At 43.7% G+C, this 20,787-nt stretch overlaps 2 protein-coding genes across 3 annotated transcripts in view; one reads left to right on the forward strand and one right to left on the reverse strand.

The window, feature by feature from the left end:
• Positions 1-5,484, forward strand: part of UBE2A (ubiquitin conjugating enzyme E2 A) — a 12,897-nt gene extending 7,413 nt beyond the window's left edge. The window contains exons 4-6 of one of the 2 annotated variants that reach the window (XM_034780754.1): positions 1,446-1,535; positions 3,072-3,160; positions 4,058-5,484. In XM_034780754.1, the coding sequence (XP_034636645.1) occupies positions 1,446-1,535; positions 3,072-3,160; positions 4,058-4,186 (308 nt within the window). In that variant the 3' untranslated portion in view covers positions 4,187-5,484. The remainder of the gene's footprint in view (positions 1-1,445; positions 1,536-3,071; positions 3,161-4,057) is intronic. The other variant, XM_034780755.1, reaches the window with a different exon arrangement.
• Positions 5,485-8,738: 3,254 nt separating this feature from the next.
• NKRF (NFKB repressing factor) lies at positions 8,739-20,051 on the reverse strand. The gene is made up of 3 exons (XM_034780753.1): positions 19,558-20,051; positions 13,019-13,155; positions 8,739-10,802 (listed from the first exon to the last, which is right to left on the reverse strand). The coding sequence occupies exons 1-3, from the start codon at positions 19,836-19,838 to the stop codon at positions 8,821-8,823; spliced, it is 2,400 nt and encodes a 799-aa protein (XP_034636644.1). The 5' UTR covers positions 19,839-20,051; the 3' UTR covers positions 8,739-8,820.
• Between the last annotated feature and the right edge of the window lie 736 nt (positions 20,052-20,787).

A 20,787-nucleotide genomic window follows, 5' to 3' on the forward strand; every position in this document is an offset into this window, starting at 1 on the left:
ACACAAATCTGACATCAGGAATCAAAATACTCAAAAACCAGTGGGAGAACACTTTAACCTGTCTGGTCATTCAGTGACAGACCTGCGGGTGGCTATATTACAACAGAAAAACTTCAAAAACAGACTGCAAAGAGAGACTGCAGAGCTAGAATTGATATGCAAACTAGACACAATCAACTCCGGTTTAAATAAGGACTGGGAATGGCTGAGCCATTACAAACGTTGACTCTATCTCCCCTTGTAAGTACTCTCACACTTCTTATCACACTGTCGGTACTCAGCTAGCTTGATTATCACTTCAAAAGTTTTTTTTTTTTCTCTTAATTAATTGGCCTCTCAGAGTTGGTAAGACAACTCCCACCTGTTTATGCTCTCTGTATGTGTGTATATATATCTCCTCATTATATGTTCCATTCTATATGCATCCGAAGAAGTGGGCTGTAGTCCACGAAAGCTTATGCTCTAATAAATTTGTTAGTCTCTAAGGTGCCACAAGTACTCCTGTTCTTCTTTTCCAAGAGATTGGCATTTCTAGAGTTCATCGCTCACTCAGTCGTATTTGAATTTTTGCTAGCACTCACAATACATGGGACTCTGCTTGTCCGCAGCTTAGTTGACTGACTTATTTTCCCAGGTCATCATAGCCTTAGGAGAAGGACAAAAATAGCCTGTGTCAGCAGAAGCTATGTTAAGGTTGTTGGGCTCAAAGGATTTAACCATCTCAATTCTTGTGGCTCATGTTAACACGTTTCTTAAGGGGCACAAGTTTTGGTAGTCTCAAGCCATACAGAGTTGCTCTGATCGCACCAAATGGCTGGCAGATAATTGACTCTCCAAAACTTCTTCATATTGGCTCCTCAAGGCAGATTGTCCATTTGCAGAATCCATGGTAATGTTGCAGAAAGGTTCCACACAACTTGATGTACAAGGGAAGTCACAAGTGCATTAGGCTCCTAGAAATATGATCTCATAGTATTACAAGCATCAAGCTTAAAAAAAAATAAATCCAATTATGTATTGTTGGGAATAGAACATTGCTCTTCCCTGCAAAGCAGGATTCCTAATCTTCTGAACGTGCAGAACAACCGTTTTCTATGCATCTGGATATTTAAGAGGTATTATAAAGAGAACTAGATTGTTGGAAGGATACTGAGGACGGACTTATTTCCTCACCTAAAATGTCTGAATAGAACAGTTCTGCATAAGAGAATAATGGTGAAAATTATTCTCTTATTGGGAGAGGCTGCTCAAAATATGAGGCATTGTCTAGGATTTAGAGCAGAAGAATGGAGTTGAACAGCTTGAATTCTATTTCCAACTTTGTATGTGACGTTGGGATAACACATTGGACCTCTCTATAAATGGAGGATACTTGCCCATCCCTTGTGAAGCATATGGATGTCCTTGAACAAAAAGTTATTTATAATTTTCTCTTTCAACTCCAGGAACTTTCAAACTTACAATAGAATTCACAGAGGAATATCCAAATAAGCCACCTACCGTTAGATTTGTCTCTAAAATGTTTCATCCAAATGGTAAGTACCCATATAAGATGCAATCATTCTGTGGTTTATGGCTTATTACAGCACTTACAGTAAAGCGTAATGCTTGCTGATTAGACAGTGTAGTCTTTTATAATTACATAAAAACAAGTAAGTGAACTAGCTCTCATTCTGATACAGGAGGGAGCAGGGATTGGACATGTCCCAAGTAGCACTCAGACTCGTGTGTGTGTTTGAACTCCCTTGATTCACAACTCTTATGGAGCAGTGTTGATGTGAATCCCTTAGGCTCCCATCTTATTTGGTTACTGTATTTCTGGTTAAACATCTTTTGCTCAGAGAATTCCTCTGGCTCTGAGGACAAAGAGGCCTTCACCACTGAGAGGTGGGAAGGGAATCGTGTTCATTTACACAGTCTGGTTAATTCAGTTAACCAGAATGAGTGGAATCCTACATGAACATTGTCCTTTTTTTAAAAACACAAATGCTTGAGGTAACAGCATTCCATTTTATGACTGCTACATAGATTTCCCTTTTTAAAAAAAAAAAAACAAAAAACTGTGGGATCTTCTTTGTCCTTATGTGGCCTCATGCAAAATAATCTTTGTAAATACATGTTAACATTTGCAGTCATAACTGTGCTCTTAAAGTTTACATTTGTCACTTTTAAGCTGAATTTGACCTTTTCTGTGAAACATGTCTGTCTCAACAGTTCTGTCTATGCTTCAGTACCACGGTGGTTTATAATATCAGATGCATTCAGAAATGTGGCTTGTACAATCAAAGCTAGCTAGATCATTTTCTCTGTTTCAGTGGCTGTCTTCAGGAGTGAATATTTCAATTCAATGTCAGATTGCATTCCTTAATCTATGCTTGCTTCCAGCTGTAGCTGCTGATGAACAATAGGGCGTTGTGGCCTGCATAACTTTTTAATTCCAAAGGCTTTTCATTAAACACTTGCTGGGTACATGAATAAAAATAGAACCACCATAAAACTTTCATGTTTAGTTGCTAACAAGGTATGGATCAAATGCACTATTAGTGGGGGAGGGTTCCTTAAATTAGTGAGTGGGAAGACCACCTTAAACAATTTCTTGCTTCTCTGTTCCTTGTTTAGTTACTAGAGTCACCTGCATGAAAACAGTTGTTGCTTCAAAGTAAACTTGTTTCTGTTACTTAATCCTTGCTTCAAGTAGCATGGTAGAGACCTCTTCATAGCCCCTTGTGAGGTCACAATGAAGCAAGTTGGGGTGTGTTTTTTTTTTTTTTTTTTAGACTGCTTATTAAAAATTACATGTCTAGGCAACTCTCCTTAGCAACAAGTCAGACCCCGCTCTCCTTCCCCCCCAAGAGATCAGGGGTCATTTTTCTGTTAACAGATATCAACTCTAAGGCTTGTGATGGTCTTTAACTTGTTCTAATGTATGTTTCACTATTTAGGCTTCTGAAGAGTGAGTAATGCTGGCAAAAATTTGGTGTGGCACTTCTGTGTTTGTTTTTTAAACCCTATCCTCAATGTTATCACATCTTATATTGTTATACAACAATTCTTTTTAACCCCTCTTCTAGTCTACGCAGATGGTAGTATATGTCTGGATATTCTTCAGAATCGTTGGAGTCCTACCTATGATGTGTCCTCCATCTTAACATCCATACAGGTAAAATGACTTCCCACCATTTATTGTAATCCGATACTTGCATGTAAAGTTGCTGTGCCAAATTTCAGTTAATGGCGAAAATCTGGTTCTGAGAAAAGTTTAAAGTTTTCACCACAAATTACCGTTCTTTATGTTAAGAACAAGCAACAAACGTAAGCAGTCTAATGCAGGAGTAGGCAATAGGCGGAGTGGGCCAAATCCAGATCATCAGATTCAAAAGCATCTGATGATGTCAGATTCTTATTTACTTATCAGTGTTCTATTTTCCCTGGAGTCTGGACCTTGACACACACAATTGATTATGTCTGCTAATGATTCTAATCAATTACAGGGAGTCTTTTGGTAGAGGGCTGGTGGGGAGAGAGTTAACTTTATCAGTGGGTACTTATGTTCATCAGGTCTTAAATCAAAATAACCAAGCACCTAGTATGTATTGGGGAAGGTAAAACCAGGAGAGATTTTAGAACCTATAATGTGAATAGTGTTATGGTAACAGAACACTAGTTACATATTTCAAACTTCTCATGTGAAAGATGAGGATTTAATACACCTCTACCCCAATATAACGCTGTCCTTGTGAGCCAAAAATCTTACCCCATTATAGGTGAAACCGTGTTATATTGAACTTGCTTTGATCTGTTGGAGTGAGCAGTCCCCCCGCCCCCCCCCCCCGAGCACTGCTTTACCGCGTTATATCCGAATTCGTGTTATAGTGGGGTAGAGGTATCTGTAATAGCAAATAACCCAGAATACAATGCAATATCTTGTGGTTACACTACTTGAGTACAGTGAGCAGGAGGAACACTTGACAATTTTTTTGATCTAATTACTGGAAATAAGTTTTCAAGGGTTATACCTCCAAAACTGACAGGATTTTTTTTTTGTCTTTTTTAATAGTCTCTGTTGGATGAGCCGAATCCCAACAGTCCAGCAAACAGTCAGGCAGCTCAACTATACCAAGAGAATAAGCGGGAATATGAAAAACGGGTTTCTGCAATAGTAGAACAGAGTTGGCGTGATTGTTGACCCTGGATGATGCAAATGAACACTCTGGTGATGAGGAAAATATATATGAAGTGTCTGAGTCATCTTCCTCCTAGCATCATTGCATTTACTTTGAACGCAAACTAGCTGTTGTGCTGTTGCCACTCTCCCTTGCTGAAGCTTCCCTTCCTTGGACATCAGAAAGCACCCATTTTGAAGTCAAATGTACTGTACTTGGGTTACTTGCAAAAGAATTACTGATGCTGAATTCATTTTCTGTGGTCCCTCTTCTCCAGTCTTAGGGCAGTATTGTGCATTTCTGTAGTGTACACTAAGCTTTTAATTGTAATTGTGTTATACACAGTGATGCTTATGTGTAGCTTGATAAAAGGGATGTTTATATACGTATATACATTTTTAACTGATATTACTAGAGTGCTGATCTGTCCAGGCTGGTCACTTACCTCTACTGTTGGTTTTAGACCCCACTGCATTTGTAAGTACTGCAGGAAGAATTAACTTTCCTTTTCCCTGGTCTTACAGGGTTGTCAACTGTTTAGAAATACAAAACAATCTGACTAATCAGATAGTGAAAATGGGGGATAGTGGCTACTTCTGCACTTCGGGTGCAAGAAAGGTATGATGACTGTTATGGTACTTGAGGTGATATGCAAAGTACCTCCTTTTTATTTACAAAAATAGGGTTTTAAAGGATATACCTATGAGGATACTGATGAAATAGGTTACTTTAGTCTTCTCAGTGAGGCACTGACTGGACATACCCATGTTGAGCTGTTGTACTTAAGTTCAAAATCTTGTTAACTTTACTATTTTGAGTTTTAAAAAAAAGTGAGGTAGGAAAAAACAAAACGCTTTGAAGTTAGGATATCACATTCATTAGTACTTGGTTCCCTTGCAACAGTTAACATCTCTGTTGTGGAAAGAGTTAAGAATTGTGAGGGGTCACTTGAGGCTGTGCAGTTCCTGCTCTCTGTAAATTACAAGTGGGGTGTGTGTGTGAGCAACAGCTATGTGCTTGTTAGTTTCCACCCAATTTAATGAAAATATCTTTCCAAGTTTCAAAAGGTGGAGTGAGTTTGGATTTACAATCTTTTGCAAGGCTAAGTTTGTACACTTTGGAGGCAGTACCTTTTAAACAGCAGTGTGGGATGAGACCTATAACTGTTGTCCACTATCCCCCTGTCTTATGTGCACATTGGTCTGTTGAGAAGTATAACTTTGCATAAGTAACCCATGTAAGAAACTGTACATTTTTCAAAACTTGTAAATAAAAGTGTAACCTTATCCTTATTGTATAAAGAGGCAAGAGATCTATTTTACAAGGGTAGTGGAAGCTAACATTTATTGGTTTGGATCCCAAGAGGTAGATGCTGTTTTGTTGTTCAAAGGGCTAAGTATACAGCTGTGGTTCATGCATCATAACTCAAGTAGTATTTGAAAAGTAACTATTCATGTTTGTGCTATTGTTAGCAGGGGGGAGGGTTATGCAATATTATCTCTGGGTAAAAGAGGCCTGGATAACTTAACAGCCCTGGAGTGCTCTTTGAAAGATTCTATCTATTCACAAAAAGGATGACCCTCATCTTGCAGACCTGTTCAAGTTTTGCATACTTGATTACACATGCTGGAAGAGTAGGTCAGAGTGGCATCATCATCTACACTTCAAGGAAGAGTATTGAAAATGACAGTTTTAACTAGTGCATAGTCACCCATGCTCAATCTAGGTAATGCAGTTTCAAGCTTTCAGGTGGACAGTCCTAAAATAAACCAAAGTACACCACTAGAACCCTGTGCACATACAAAATTTGTAGCTACAGCTGATTGATCCATGGATCTAAAGCAGCTGGCTGTAGAGTTGCAGGGCTTTAGCTATAAAATTTGGATCCACATCCATCCATGACCCCCTTCTCTCTCCCCCCACAAAAATGTGGCTATCTGGCTTTGCAGGGCTCTACCTATAGCAGAAGTTGCAGTGGTTTAAACTATACAGCCACTTACTATATTTAAAAAGACCAGCATCACCAAGTACTTTAGGCACTGGGTACACTAACAGTCAAGCAAGATTAGGCTGAGTATATCATGCCACACATACACTAAATATCTACAGTTATTGTGGTGCTTTCTGCATCAGGAAAGCATGTCTATTTTATAACAGCTCCAGATCAAAACCCAAGCCTCTTGGCAAATGCATTTTGAATTCACATTTTGATTCTTGGGAGAGTATCATGGAAACTAAGTTGGGTAGAAACAGTCAGTTTATATATAATTAGTCTATGTAACTACATTATTCAACGGTGTGAAAAACTACTACACAACTAAGCTATGCAGTTAAACTGACCTACCCCCCAGTGTAGACAGCACAATTCTCAGTCCACCTAGTTAGCACCTGTTGAGGAGGTGGAATACCTATGCCACCAGAAGCCCCCACATCATTGAAAATAAATGAAAGGTGATCTAGACAAGCCTACAGCATCATCACAGCTTAAAACAGGAGTTTAAATTAGAAAGGAGTGAGCTTCCCCATAAATTACTAGGTGAACAGGGATAGGAAGGAAAAGTGTCAGGTAGTTTCCACAATGTCATAGATTCTGGGCAAATATAAGATGTATAGTGCCTGCCCTCCAAAAAAGTTTACAATCTATATAGCTATGCATGAGCAGCACTCTCTCGAAGTTTCAACTGAAATCCCAGCAACTGCCCTGTTCACTAAGCTCATACTTGAGAAAGAGTTTAGGGATAAAATATTTTCAGCACATTATACCAAATGCATACTTTGTGAAAACACCATTATTTTTAGCCAGCTTCCTCTACCCCTACCACAACCTTCCAGGAAAAGGGCTGCTCACTAGGAACTGTGGTTCTGCAAGTGTTGCCTCTGCCATACTCCACAGAGTTACTGTGCCTTGGGAACCTGCTGGAAAAGCAGTGACTGTTAGGGGAGCGAGACACCAATAGTGGAGACATTATAAAATGCCACGCAGACCCCAACCCCCTTAGTACCATTTCCCAAAACCCTGAGTCCTTGAGAGTAGAATTCAGAGGGAGAGGAGAAAGTGGCATGAATCTGAAGAGAGAACATGCTTGCAGAACCACTGCCAAGTTAGGGGACCTAGCTCGCAGAACAAGCCCAAGGAAGATGGGCTGAGACGTGCTAATGAAAACAAGGATGGCACAGGGGCATTTGTTCATTCCTAAGTGAATGCTACTCACCTGTAACGAGTTCTTCAAGATGAGCCTCTATTTTCACACCTGTGAGATTCAAACCGCCTGTGCCATGAGCCACCAGGATCTTCTGCAGTGCCAGTTGGGGCCACTCCCCCTCTCCTCAAAGCCAAGGGTATAAAAGGCAACACAGGAGGATGGACTGACCTAGAGGGCAATGTAAACAGATGGAGAGGCAGATATGGGAGGCAGGAATGATAAACTGAAGCACAGGGACAAACAGGAGAGTGGCTACTGAGGAATATCTATCATAGCTGGCTGAGTGAATCAGATATTCAAGCTGGAAAAGACACAGTAGGTCCCATCTGAACAAGCAGCACCTAAAGAGAATTAACACTTGCCTCACCCAGAGGTTGATTTTTAATCTGTTTTACAAGGCATGGCTCAGGGACTGGTTTTTGGAAGGTTTCCAAAAGTTCAGCAATGGTGGAAGAACACATCCCAAAAATGGTGACTTGCAGCAGCCAACTATTTTTCTTCAGGCAGAGGGCTCTTCTAGCCCAGGTGGGCCAGTCCTGGAGACACTCCACACTCAAACCACGTATTGGAGTAGCACAAGACTTTTACTTGTGAATCTCTCCTTGACATACACAAGCACAGATACATTAATGTAGTGGATAGAAATAATGAAGCACAATTTGATTTTGCTCAGGGTTAAGAGCTCAGAGTCAAAGTAAAAATAGGGTTTTACATGCCACATGGCATTTGCATATGTCAAGCAATACTTCTAGGTAAAAATCCTTCCGGCAATAACTCAGTTTAGTACAAAGTTGATTAGGGTGCATTCATTAATTCTCAGCATAGCAGAAATTTATGAATAAACTGGAACACTGGTTATAAAGAAAGTTGAATTGTTAAGCTGGTTGAAGACTTTTCCCCACATAAACACACACACACACACGGTAGAGACATTTTACTTTGCTAACTCTTCTAGAATTGAGGTTTCACACAAAATTTAAGATACATACAAAATGTGGCAAATCCTGTTTTTTTCTGGAAATAAAACTGTATTTTTATTGTAGTTAATACCAACTTTACATATTTTTTTCTCTGAACTGCATTTCCTCTGCTTTTAAAAGGCAAAATTTCTTTCCTGGGGCAAAAAGAATAAGGGAACTATCATTTTAAATAGTGTCAATTTTTGTGTGGTTGGACATGTGTTTTTGCTATTACAAAACTATTAAAATGTGAAGGAACAAGTAATATCAAAGACACATACAGTAACTGCACTATTGGCTGCTGGGTTGTGCTAATACAATTGGACAGAACTTTAAGTTCTTTTTCTAATAAAGTTTTAGAAATTAAATGAGCAAAGTAAAACATAATATTAATATATCCCACAACAAGAAAATGCAGCATCTGTTTCTTTAATTAGGGATCTAGGAAACTCCATCTCCTTATGCATTCACCAATGAAATTGGACACCATGAAGCTCAATTAGCTTGAGGCATAATAAGTTCATAATGTCCAACATGGCCTTCTTGCTTCAGTTGGTCTAATAAGTCTTCCTTACGTCTCTTTCTGCTTACCACCAAGAATCTATCATGGCCCTGCCCATGGGATTTACTTTTAAGACCATATTTTTGGGCAATTTGATGGATCTGCTTCCGCTCGTCATTGGTAAGTTCTGTAGAAAAAGTCAAGTCAACATGACTATCTGAGCGCGCATAATTTCGAATGATCTGCTCAATATCTCTTTTAGCAATTTTGTTCACCCTTTCCACATCAAGCCCGAGTCCTTCCCTTTTAAATTGCTCCTTTACTGCAATAGGTTCTCGTATCCCTTCGCCATCTTTCCCTAACCCACCACCTGTCCAGCCCATTTTTCTTAAAATCTGATTCCCTATGTTGTCTTCTTTAATCTTCTGTTTGAAAGCCTCTTCTGCTGAGCGGCCCCGAATCTCATTTCTTGAGATGACGTCTTCGATGGTGCCCTTCTTCAGGTTATTGACGACAGTCGGCTGTGTCTTTTTGAGGATTTTCACAGCTTCCTCCGCCGCCTCGTGCTTCACAGATTTCTTAACCCCAACTGCTTCAGCAATTAACTCGTTTTCTAGCATCACCTTGCACTTCCACCGCATGCCCGTCATCCTTTCGAAGACATATTCCACTGTCATCTTGTTGAACTGAGCAGTGTCGTTCAGTGTGCACACGGGATTCTCGGAGTTCTCATAGATAACAAGATCCTTCAGGTCTTTCTTTTTGCCAGAACTCCGGGATGAACAGCCCACTTTCTGAACCTGGGTTGTTTTGATGGGTGTCACATTGGACTGCATCTTTTGAAGAATTTTCAAAGCCTCATCTGCAGCTGCATGTTTGCTAGTTTTCTTACTGCCGTATCCCTCGGCTAAGCAGTGGTCTTGTAAAAACACTCTACAGCGCCACGAGCGGTTTGACATTAAGTCATATTTGTATTCAACTGACATTTTGTTAAATGAAGCCGAGTTGTTAAGTATCCCTATAGCATCGCTAGCATTTTCCGTGAGGACAAAATTAGTCCAGTGTTTGGTTGAACTACTAGAACCTTGCAAGGGATCAGAACCAGACTGCCCAGACGAAAAATCTTTGTTGGCAGCTAGAAAATCGTCAAGCTGTTTGAGAGCAGGAGGCAATTCCTGCGGGCATGTGCCGGACTCACACACTATTAAGTCCTCTCGATAGGTATGTTTGAACTTCCGCTGAGCAACTTTAACTTCCACAGACTTTTGCAACAGCTTGACTGCTAATTCTGTGGCTCGATCCCTGGATCCATTTTTGCTGCCAGCATAACCAGTAGTTAAGTAGACATTTTGGCATCTCACTTCACAAGCAAAGCCATCTGTTGGAAGCTTCTTATTTTTTGGGAGGTCGGCAGGGGCAATTTCTTTTAGAGGAGCATAAATATATTCAGGATTTGTCTTACATGCCTGAATTGACCGAGTCAACAAATATGTATAGTTAATTTTATCAGTCCCAGTGTTAGCATCTGGGTTAGCAAGATTCTTCCAGATTGCTGCTGAGAGTTTGTCAATAAAATACTGCTTTGCTGTGATAACTGACTGGGAGAAAGTATCTGATGAAGACTGGAGAACTGAAGAGGAAGTGGAAAGTTGTGGAGCACCACTCTGGGTAGTGTCCATGCTGTTCAAAACCACACTGGTGGCGGTTGTCTGGCTACTTGCATAACCAAAACCCACCGAGTTGGAGAACTGGGGATCTGCTTCCTGGGTATTGAAACTGTTAAAAACAAAATCCACATAGTTTTCGACTGACTGGGCAGTGCTGTTTGTGTTTGCATCCTTGTTTGACTCCTGCGTTTGGTTGTCTGAAGGATCTTCTTTTCTTTCATCTTTTTCACTACTGGCTACAAAGTGTACAGGCTCAAAACGAGGTCTCACGCGGAACCTGGGGAGGACTTTTTTGGGAGGCTCTGGATCTACGGAATGAGTGAAATTTACAGCATTAAAAAAATAAGTTCTACAACACGGAGGGAATATGTACAGTACGATCACCAGCAGTAATTAGTAAGTTTTTGAGTACAGAATTCCCGCTCCCCACATCACAGATACCAAGATTTTCTATATGAAGATGTATGCAATAGATAAGTGGAATTTTCATTCATAGGCAAGATACTGCAAAAGTATTTCCACTTCACCTACTACTATATGAAAAAGTGGTTTTGGTACTACTCAAGTTAATAGATTTAAGACCATCAGATCATTTAGTCTGATCTCCTATATAACACTGGTTAAACAACTCCAGTTACTCCTATACTGAGCACAGTAACTTACATAAGAACGACCATACTGGGTCAGACTAAAGGTCCATCTAGTCCAGTATCCTCTCTTCCGACAGTGGCCATTGCCAGGTGCTTCAGAGGGAATGAACAGAACAGGTAATCTAATCATCAAGTGATTAATCCCATCACCCATTCCCAGCTGCTGGCAAACAGAGGCTAGGGACACCATCCCTGACCACCCTGGCTAATAGCCATTGATGGACCTATCTTCCATTAATTTATCTTTTTTGAATCATGTTATAGTCTTGGCCTTCACAACATCCTCTGGCAGAGTTCCACAGACTGCCTTGTGTGAAGAAATATTTCCTTTTGTTTGTTTTAAACCTGCTGCCTATTAATTTTATTTGGTGACCCCCAGTTCTTGTGTTACAAGGAGTAAATAACACTTCCTTATTTAAATTCTCCACACCAGTCATGATTTTATAGACCTCTATCATATCCCCCCCTTTGCAATCTCTTTTCCAAGCTGAAAAGACCCAATCCTATTAATCTCTCCTCATACAGCAGCCATTCCGTACCTCTACTAATTTTTGTTGCCCTTTTCTGAACCTTTTCCAATTCCAATACATCTTTTTTGAGATGGGGTGACCACATCTGCACACAATATTCAATATGTGGGCATACCATAGAGGCAACATGATATTTTCTGTCCTATCTATCCCTTTCTTAGTTATTCCCAGAATTCTGTTTGCGTTTGTGACTGCCGCTGCACACTGAGTGGATGTTTTCAGAGAACTATCCACAATGACTCCAAGATCTTTCTTGAGTGGTAACAGCTAATTTAGACCCCATCATCTTATATGTATAGTTGGGATTATGTTTTCCAATGTGCATTACTTTGCATTTATCGACACTGAATTTCATATGCCATTTTGTTGCCCAGTCACTCTTGTGAGACTAAATTTGAGGAGGCAGTGTTTCCTATTGGATAGAGCACTGCACTGGGACACAGAAGACCTGGATGCTATCCCCAGCTCTGTCAGTGACTGTGGCAACTCACTTCACTTCTCTGTGCTTCAGTTTCCCTGTCTGCAAAATGGGGACAACGGTACTGACCTCCTTTGTAAAGATCTGGTGAAAAGTGCTCTATAATTGATACTGAAGCATATCCTCCAAAAAGTCTTGATCTGAATCCACCACTTCACCCTCACTTTAAAAGTTTGTGCCTCGTTTCTAATTTGAATGTGTCTGGATTAGAAACAAGACACAAATTTTACATAAACAAATACTGTGAAGACAATCACTGTGTAACTAATCTGAAGAATTAAATATCTGATGCATAAATACAGTAAGTAGAAGAGCACCCTTTCTCCACACCAGTAGTAGTATTCTGTTCAAACTCCCATGCCCCAAATGCCAGGCACGTGACTTCATCAGTGAAGCAAAAGGCCCTCTCAAGCACTTAGAAAGAACAGTCTGATCCAATGCTAACCTGTCATGCTAATATGGGTCAGGCTGCCACGTACATCTAGACACCTCTGTTGCAGCATATTTATCATAACCCAGTTCATTTGAGATCAGTGGAAAAAAACCCTGACATCTAAATCAGATCCTTAAGCTTTTCAACTTTTGCAAGTTCCCCAACCACCACAACTCGGATTACTTCTATCATAAGCCAGCCACCAGCTGCGGTGAAGGAGAAATCCAGCCTGCTTGTGGTGTAACTCTGTGCACTAAATTGTCCACTGCTTATTTGGCCTGCTGCCATTTCCCCCCTGAAGCATCCACTATTGGCTACAGTCAGAGGCAGACATTGGTCTGTTTTGCAGTTGCAGTTCCCGTGATCCGAAAATCATATCTGAAGCAGCAACAGAGAATGATGTCCCCTTTGATATACAAGCAAATATACTCACTGGCATAGGGAGAGCAAGGTGGAGAGCAGGGTCTTTTTGGGGGCTTAGCAGGAGGTACCAGCTCGAACGATGGCATCTCCCCAATATCGATACCTTCAGCCATCTTGAAGACTTTCTCCATAACTTGCGAGCCATACCTGTTTAATTCAAGGACACATCGCATTAGAACATGCTACACTAAAGCTCCATGCTGCCAGGTTTTTACCAAACCCCTCCCACTTCCAGTACCAAACTCCTGGTGTCTTTACAACCAAGATTTCAGTATTTGCAGCCATGCAGACAGCAAGACCTCACCACCTCACACAAGGAAAAATATGCCCGTGTGAAATGTTGTACAATATAGCATAGCTTGTGGATACTTCCTACTTAAGTTAAATTAGGACTAGAAAGCTGCCTGTGACATTACAAGCAAAACTCTGGTCAAATCTGGCCTGATCCAATACCCACTAAAGTCAACAGGTGTCTTGCCAATGACTTAACTGGCACTGGATCAGGCTCTAATAAATGGTGGTGAAAGTTTATGTTGAACCGGTCATCAATTCCATACAGGCAGATTTATGTCACTGTGTGGAACCCCAAAGAAGTCGGGAGACTCTGTGTGTGGCTTCTTTGCAGAACTGGGGCCCTACAGAAGAAATCTGTAATAAGGCAACAAGTCACTACTTTTCATACAGATTCTGAACAAACTCACGTATCTTAGCATCAAATATTCTGCCACTCATTCATCGCAAGTCATTAAATGAATGGAGTTTTGAATTGGTAAACTGAAGCGCCCTTTAAAGTATTTGCTCTTGAAATGTACCGCTTAATACAGCAACGAGGAAAATTTAAATGGCAACAGAAAAGAAACATCGGAAAACTTGTTGGGTTTTAATTTAACCGAGTCAGAACAGTATTGAAACAGTGACTCCTTGCCACTTGCCTAGACAAAAAGCTTAGTGACAATCTGTGACATGTCACCAGACGTTTGCCATCACAGATGTCAGACAGCAGCCAAGGAACGGTTCAGTTTTTACTGTAGGAACCCAGCTGCTTCTTACTAACAATTATTACTTTAAACAACAGTTTTATTTTTAAATTAGCATTGATGTCACTGCAACATTTTAAATCCCACCGCCACAAAAGTGACGGTATGATAGTGTTATTTCATAAGGAGTCCTGCATTAACTGAAGTCTGGTTACTGCTGCAAAAGAATGTTGCATTAGAACTGCCAAGATCATGGGCAGTTCTAATCTAGCAGAATTCATCAGTTTACAGAATTCCAGCTCCTGTAACTTACTAAATCTTTTCGGTGTATTTAGATGGAAAAAGCTGAACTGAAAAATCTCTAACAGAGGATGGCCTGAAAACACTGCATAAAGCCATGGGCTGTAGATTTTCCATCATTGTACAGAAAGAATACACTGTTCTACCACAGGTCAGCATCTTATGTCTACCAAGGCAGACAAAAACTAAGGCTGGGTCTACACTACCCGCCTGAATCAGCGGGTAGAGATCGACCTCTCGGGGATCGATTTATCGTGTCCCGTCGGGACGCGACAATCGATCCCCGAATCGACGCTCTTACTCCACCAGTGGAGGTGGGAGTAAGCGCCGTCGACGGGAAGCCGCAGAGGTCGATTTTGCCACCGTCCCTACAGCGGGGTAAGTCGGCTGCGATACGTCGAATTCAGCTACGCTATTCACGTAGCTGAATTTGCATATCTTAAATCGACCCCCCCCTCCCCCCCGTAGTGTAGATGTAGCCTCAGGTTCTGAGCACAAAAGCCAGAGATACCTTTTTTAAGCAAATGGCCTTTGATTAGCTTTTCAAAACCGGTGCTACACAAGTATGGAAAGTCTACTCACCGGTGGTATGTGAGAAGCTTTCCTTGTATTGATGGAGACCCAACCAGAATTTAAGCTTGCCGTTAAGTATAAGGTAACAAATATTAAGAGCAAGCTCTCTGAATGTAAACTGAGGCTGTATTTTCTCCTGAGTCTGCAGACACTGCAATACCTACACTGCTGCTCATCCCTCTTCCACGCAGCTACTATTCAGAACCCTGCGAGCAGCAATTAAAACGGTCAAGAAACAGATCGATTTCACGCTGCTGCTTGAGAAAATTAGAAGCAGCCTCAGCAGCAATGGCAGGTGCTAGAGTTACTCATGGAAGAGAGGGACCTAAAAATGGCAGCAGGGGGAGAGAGAGAGTCGTGGATGCCATCCCCCCACAACAGCCAAGAGGTGAAAAAATGGAAGCCCTTTCTCTCTACCATCAACCAAAGGGAGAGTTGGAACTTAAACTTTATCCCCTTTCAGCTAGAAGATGATACGAAAGATGGCACCCAACCACAAGGTCCAAGAACCACTTCAGGCTACTGGGTCAATCCTTCCACTAGCAGGTGTCTGGGAAACATGAACAACCAGGGCTTGAACAAATTATTAGTTAATATAATTTAAACAGCAAACTTCCCTCTCCACTTTGCCTGGCAGCAAAGACCATTTTAGATTAGAATTTTTTTTCAGAACACAGAAATACAGCTATATTTCATAACAGAGTCACATGTCATTCTCCTCCTCTGTCCATTCCACCACTGCATGGCATGTTAATTTTGCACCTCACTACAGTGTCTTTTGGGAAGTCTTCCTGCACAAATCTCTTGACTGACAGTGTCTGCACCATCTCATATCTGAACTATTCCCTTGTGCATCATCTGTGAGTTTGTAAGTTCTTCAGGGAAAGTGATCCTATTTTTTGGTGGGTTCTGTGTAAGCAGTGCTGCACATTTAGAGCGTTCAGTAACATCATTATTCAAGATCTGACAGCCTTCCTAATTCCTGTGTCGGGCCAGGGTAGAAGAGATGAATAAAAATCTCCAGTGCAGACAGGGGACATTTTAGTCTCTTGTAACCAATTTAAAGATGCCTACTCTGCTTTGTAAGACGGCAGTAAAAATGCAGAAGAAATAATAAGGGTTGCCCATTCTGTAATCCACAAGTAATTCCTCAGTAACTGGGTCTTCCTTGGCACCAGTCACATGACAGATTGTGCCCTGCATTGAGATGCACGCAGGCAGCACCCTGCATCTGGGCACAGCAGCATCACAGCAGGGTTCCATACAAGTGCAGGAGACAGTCTGCATGCATTTCATTACTAAAGATAATCAGTACCCTAGCTCCATAAGCAACTTTGGGCTTTGATTTTTAGGCCAAGCAGTTTTTAAAGTGATGGTGAACATGCAACCATGGTTGAAAATGGGTTAATGGGACATCATCAGACTAAATACCATGGTTTTTTTTAATATACTATAAAGTGCTTCCTTATATCTGCTGTCAACACCACGTGAGGATATGATTATTTGTGCTGTGGTAGGGTCCCTGGTCAAGGATCAGGACCCCATTTATGTTAGGTGCTGTATAAACATAGAACAAAAAGTCTCTGCCCCAAAGAGCTTACAGTCTAAGTGTTAAATATTGAAACAATGGGCCATTCCTGTTATTTGCATATGGATTAAGTGATAAAAACTGTAACCAGTTTCACTTTCTGGCTCTCTCACAACTAGCACAATGAAACGTTTGGATTGTGAACACTGCAGCGGGATGTTTAGATCCAAACCAAGATAGTTAATTAAAATTCAGACAAATTATGAGAAGGGTCTATTAAAGACAGGCCTCATAAGAAGACTAACAAATCTTAAATTTTAAACTCTAAATTATCTTTTAGCGTTTCAGAGCTTTGCTTAAGTATTACCTGCCTCGCTGAAGTTAGTCACTATACTTTTTAAGTCATCAGCAAGTACTTATTTTTCTTTAGTTTCTTTATCCCCTCCCACCCCAAAAAATCATTAACTTTAGAAATTTCAGTCAAAGTACACAGGGAAAGCAGCCCTTTCATTCTGACTAGCAGGGATATGGAAATCTAAAACAGTATCCTAGTTACTATATTGTGGTTTCCACAAGTTAATGATTGCTGTGTCTAGGGATAGCAACTACATAGCTCTTCCATTATTGAAGTCTGTTTTAATATAGCCAGAAAATTCAGTTTTAAGGTGCTTACTTTTCACTATTTATATAGCTTACTTTTTGCATTTTTCTCATCTTGAACAAGGGAAATTGACCAGTGTCACTTTTGTTTTCAGGTCAGTTTCAGGTTCTCCCTATACTAATGTTTCTTAACCATCCCTCCATGGATCAGCGCCAGTCCCTGAGATTGACCTGATACAGATTAGGAAGTCAGCAAGCTGGTACTTGGTATCAAAAAGGCTGAGAAACACTGTCCTACACTGAGTTCCTACATTGTGGGAGATGATGTGTTAAAAACGGGTTCTGTTTAGTATTCAATAAAAAATCATCAAGGAAACATTCAGTTTGCTCTTAGCATTTACATCTCAAGTATGCAGCATTATGCTAGGGCCCAGAAAGTGTGATGCACCAAAAGGAATAACTAAAAAAGAAAGCATCTGTAAATTAATAGTCAAGAGAGGAATATTCAGACTTCGGAATCAACTGGTATTCCCCCCCCATTATGTTCCATTTAAATTTCTCTTCTTTGCTTTCAAGGCCTTTCATTACGCGGGCCCCACCTACCTTTCTGCTGTGATTTCCTTTTGCATTCCCCCACATCCTTTCTACTTTCATATGATGCTCATCTTGATGACACTTACACAAATCTCTCCATGCCTCCTTTTGCGCTGCCCCTTATGGCTTTGCCCCTTCCAAAATCTATTCCTGAGGGCTCCACACTCATTCAAAGTCACTCCTAAAAATGTAGTTCTGCAGCATCACTTACAGAAAATGAATGTGTTTACACTAATTATATAACCCACCAAGGAACCACCAAGTCTGCCCAAAGAGAGTAACTGCATAACTATCTATAACCCATGCCGTTGCTTCAGGTGTACGTTATATCCCCACTATCAAGTCCACCATTTCAGCCCTCCTCCTCCTATGACGGGGTCAGGGCCGGCTCCAGGGTTTTGGCCGCCCCAAGCAGCCAAAACCAAAAAAAAAAAAAAAAAAAAAAAAGCCGCGGCCGCAATCGCAATCTGCGGCGGCAATTCGGCGGGTGGTCCTTCACTCCGAGCCGGAGTGAGGGACCGTCCGTCAAATTGCCGCCGAATACCTGGACCTGCCGCCCCTCTCCCGACCGGCCGCCCCAAGCACCTGCTTGAGAAGCTGGTGCCTGGAGCCGGCCCTGGACGGGGTGGCCAAACTTATTGGCCCTCTGAGCCGCACTCGACAATCTTCAGAAGTTCAAGAGCCAAGGCACACTTGCTGGGGATCAGGGCTTCAGCCCCACGGGAGGCACCTGACAGGGCTTCGGGCTTCAGCCCCGCTCCTGCTGAAGCCCCAAGCCCCAGCAGGTACACCCCGCAGGGCAGAAGTCTCAAGTCCCCCTCCCCCCCCGCTGGGCAGAAGCCCCTACCGCACCATCCTGCTGCAAGGCAGAGGTCTTGTACTCCAACCCCACAGTCTGCTAAGTGGACAATGGGAGAGGAGCAGCCTGGGGGGCTCTGCGAGCTGCACTTTAACCGTAAAAGAGCCACATGTGGTTCATGACCTACAGTTTGGCCACCTCTGTGCTATGAATTCTGTCCAGGTGGAGATCTGGACCCATGCAGTGCTCATAGTAAGAAAAAGGCTTTAGATGATGAGAGCTCTTTCTGTCTGAGTGCCTCATTCTTTTATTTTTCTTTATTCTCTCACACCCTCAAGTATATAGAGCATCCACCAGTTTCCATCATTAATTTCAGTCTTGTGCTGGTCTGTTCGGGCTTCTGGGTGTCATGCTGATGGATTTCACTTTATTTTTCTGTGGAACATTTCTCTAGGTCACTCTCTTTCTCTCTTTCCAGGTGGTGTCCATATTATCACTTGCTATAGAAGTCGTGTTGGTGGCATCCTTAAAGCGTGTCCTAAATGTGTCCACCATCATCTTCTTATATTTGATGCTTAGCTTGGTTTGCTCTACTCAGAATTGCTGATGTTGCAGGAAACTCTTTCCGATGGACTCTGAAGAACTTCCAGAGGGTAGTTACTTTGGAAGGGTGCTATAAAATAATAATATAGCCACCCCCCCTCTTTTCCATTCAGATCTAGAGGGATACATATCTCCATTGTCTGAGAGGGGGTTTAAGGAGCAGTTGGAGTGCAGCGAATGAGAGCCTTCAGGGATAGATTATGGAAGGGGGTTTCCAAGCAACCTGGGGGATGGCAGCCTGGAAGGCACTGAGAGGAAAGGTGTGGTCTGGAGGGGAGCACAAAGGATGAGGAGGAACACAACGGGAAATGAGATGCAGGCGGGAGCCGGGGACCGAGGCTAATGAGCAGGGGTTGGAGGGGAGCGAAGGAAGGAACCCACTGACTCGGCCGCTTCCTCCTGTCACTTCCCTACGCTTCTGTCAACGCGACAAAGTTACTGGGAAGGAAAAAACCGGCCCCGATACTCCATCCAGGCAGCCTCAAGGCCACCTCATCACCGGGAAGGAAACGTCCCTCCCCCGGGGAAGCCGGATCCCCACCGCGGGCCCCCTCCCGCGAGGCCCGGCCCCTCACCTGCAGCCCATGAAGACGTGGTTGGTCCAGAGCACGGAGAGCGACAGCAGCTGGTCGATCGCGGCGCCCGGGTAACTGGCCAGGTGGCGGAGGATGAACTGGCGACGCAGCCCCCAGTGCCAGTCGCTCTCCTGGTACTGGCGCCACTGCTCCAGGACAGGCTCGGGCACCGCCTCGGGCTCCGGGGGCGGCGGCGGCTGCTCCGGAGGCGGCACCGGGGGCAGCGGCGGCGGCTGCGGGGTCAGGAAATCCCCGCCCAGCAGCATCCAGCCGCCAGCCATCGGCTCGGCCAGCCTGTCCGCCCGAGCCGGCGCGAGCCCGGCTCCCGGCCTGCGGGGAGAGGGAGGGCCAGGCCCCACGTGCGGCCCGAGCCGGGCGGAGGAGAGATCAGCCCGAGCCGGGGATGCCGGGGCGGGCCCCGCGCGCAAACTCCGCTCCACTCCCCCCACGTGCGGCCGCGACCCCCGCGCCGGGCCCCTCACGCGCCGCCCGCACCCCGTTACACTGTAGCTTTTTTTGTTACACGCTCGTCACGTGAGCGTGACGTCAAGAGACCGCGAGACCCCGCGGGAGGGGCCGGGCTCTGCTCACAGCGCCACCTAGCGGCGCCACGAGGCGGGTGCGGTAGCCGGGGCGGCCCCGCGCTGGGAGCTGGGGTCCGCAGCACGAGGAGCGGGGGCGGCACATGGCGGCCGGGCTGGCAGGGGCCCTGCGCTGGGCGGTGCACGCGGAAGGCCGCAAGCCGCCCCGGGAGGGAGCCTCAGGCGGCGCCTCGCCAGGTGTGGAACCGGCTGCTGCCCAACGCGCAGCACCGCAGGCTCAGCCCGGCTGCACGCGCACTAACGTGCCCTTAAGCCTAAAGCAAATGCTGCGCTCCCGCCCTGGGCCCGAGCCAACGTCGCCCCGCAGCACAGCGGGGGCACCTTCGGCTTACAAGGGAAAGCACATTTGGCAGCCCAGCCTCCGGCTGCAGGGGGAGCGCGGGGCCAGGCAGCCTGGAGCAGGATGACTAACACGATTTCCCGCCCACGTGCCGTCTCTGGGCTCAGACCTAGGGTTACCATACATCCTCTTTTTCCCGGACATGTCCGGCTTTTCGGCACTCAAACCCCTGTCCGGGGGGAATTGCCAAAAAGCCAAACATGTCCGGGAAAATGGCGGATCTGCTCCTCCCTGACTCTTCGGCTCTGTTTAAGAGCCGGGCTGCCCGAGCGCTACCGGCTTCGGGCA

The sequence above is a fragment of the Trachemys scripta genome, chromosome 9, assembly GCF_013100865.1.
Source record: "Trachemys scripta elegans isolate TJP31775 chromosome 9, CAS_Tse_1.0, whole genome shotgun sequence".
Lineage (NCBI taxonomy): Eukaryota > Metazoa > Chordata > Testudines > Emydidae > Trachemys > Trachemys scripta.

Coding starts and splice junctions, on each gene's coding strand:
- NKRF (XM_034780753.1), bottom strand. CDS start 19,838: ATGGCTGGCGGCTGGATGCTGCTGGGCGGGGATTTCCTGACCCCGCAG. Junction 13,156..19,557: donor CACGTCTTCATGGGCTGCAG/GTGAGGGGCCGG, acceptor TGAATTAAACAG/GTATGGCTCGCAAGTTATGG. Junction 10,803..13,018: donor ACCTTGCTCTCCCTATGCCA/GTGAGTATATTT, acceptor CTCATTCCGTAG/ATCCAGAGCCTCCCAAAAAA.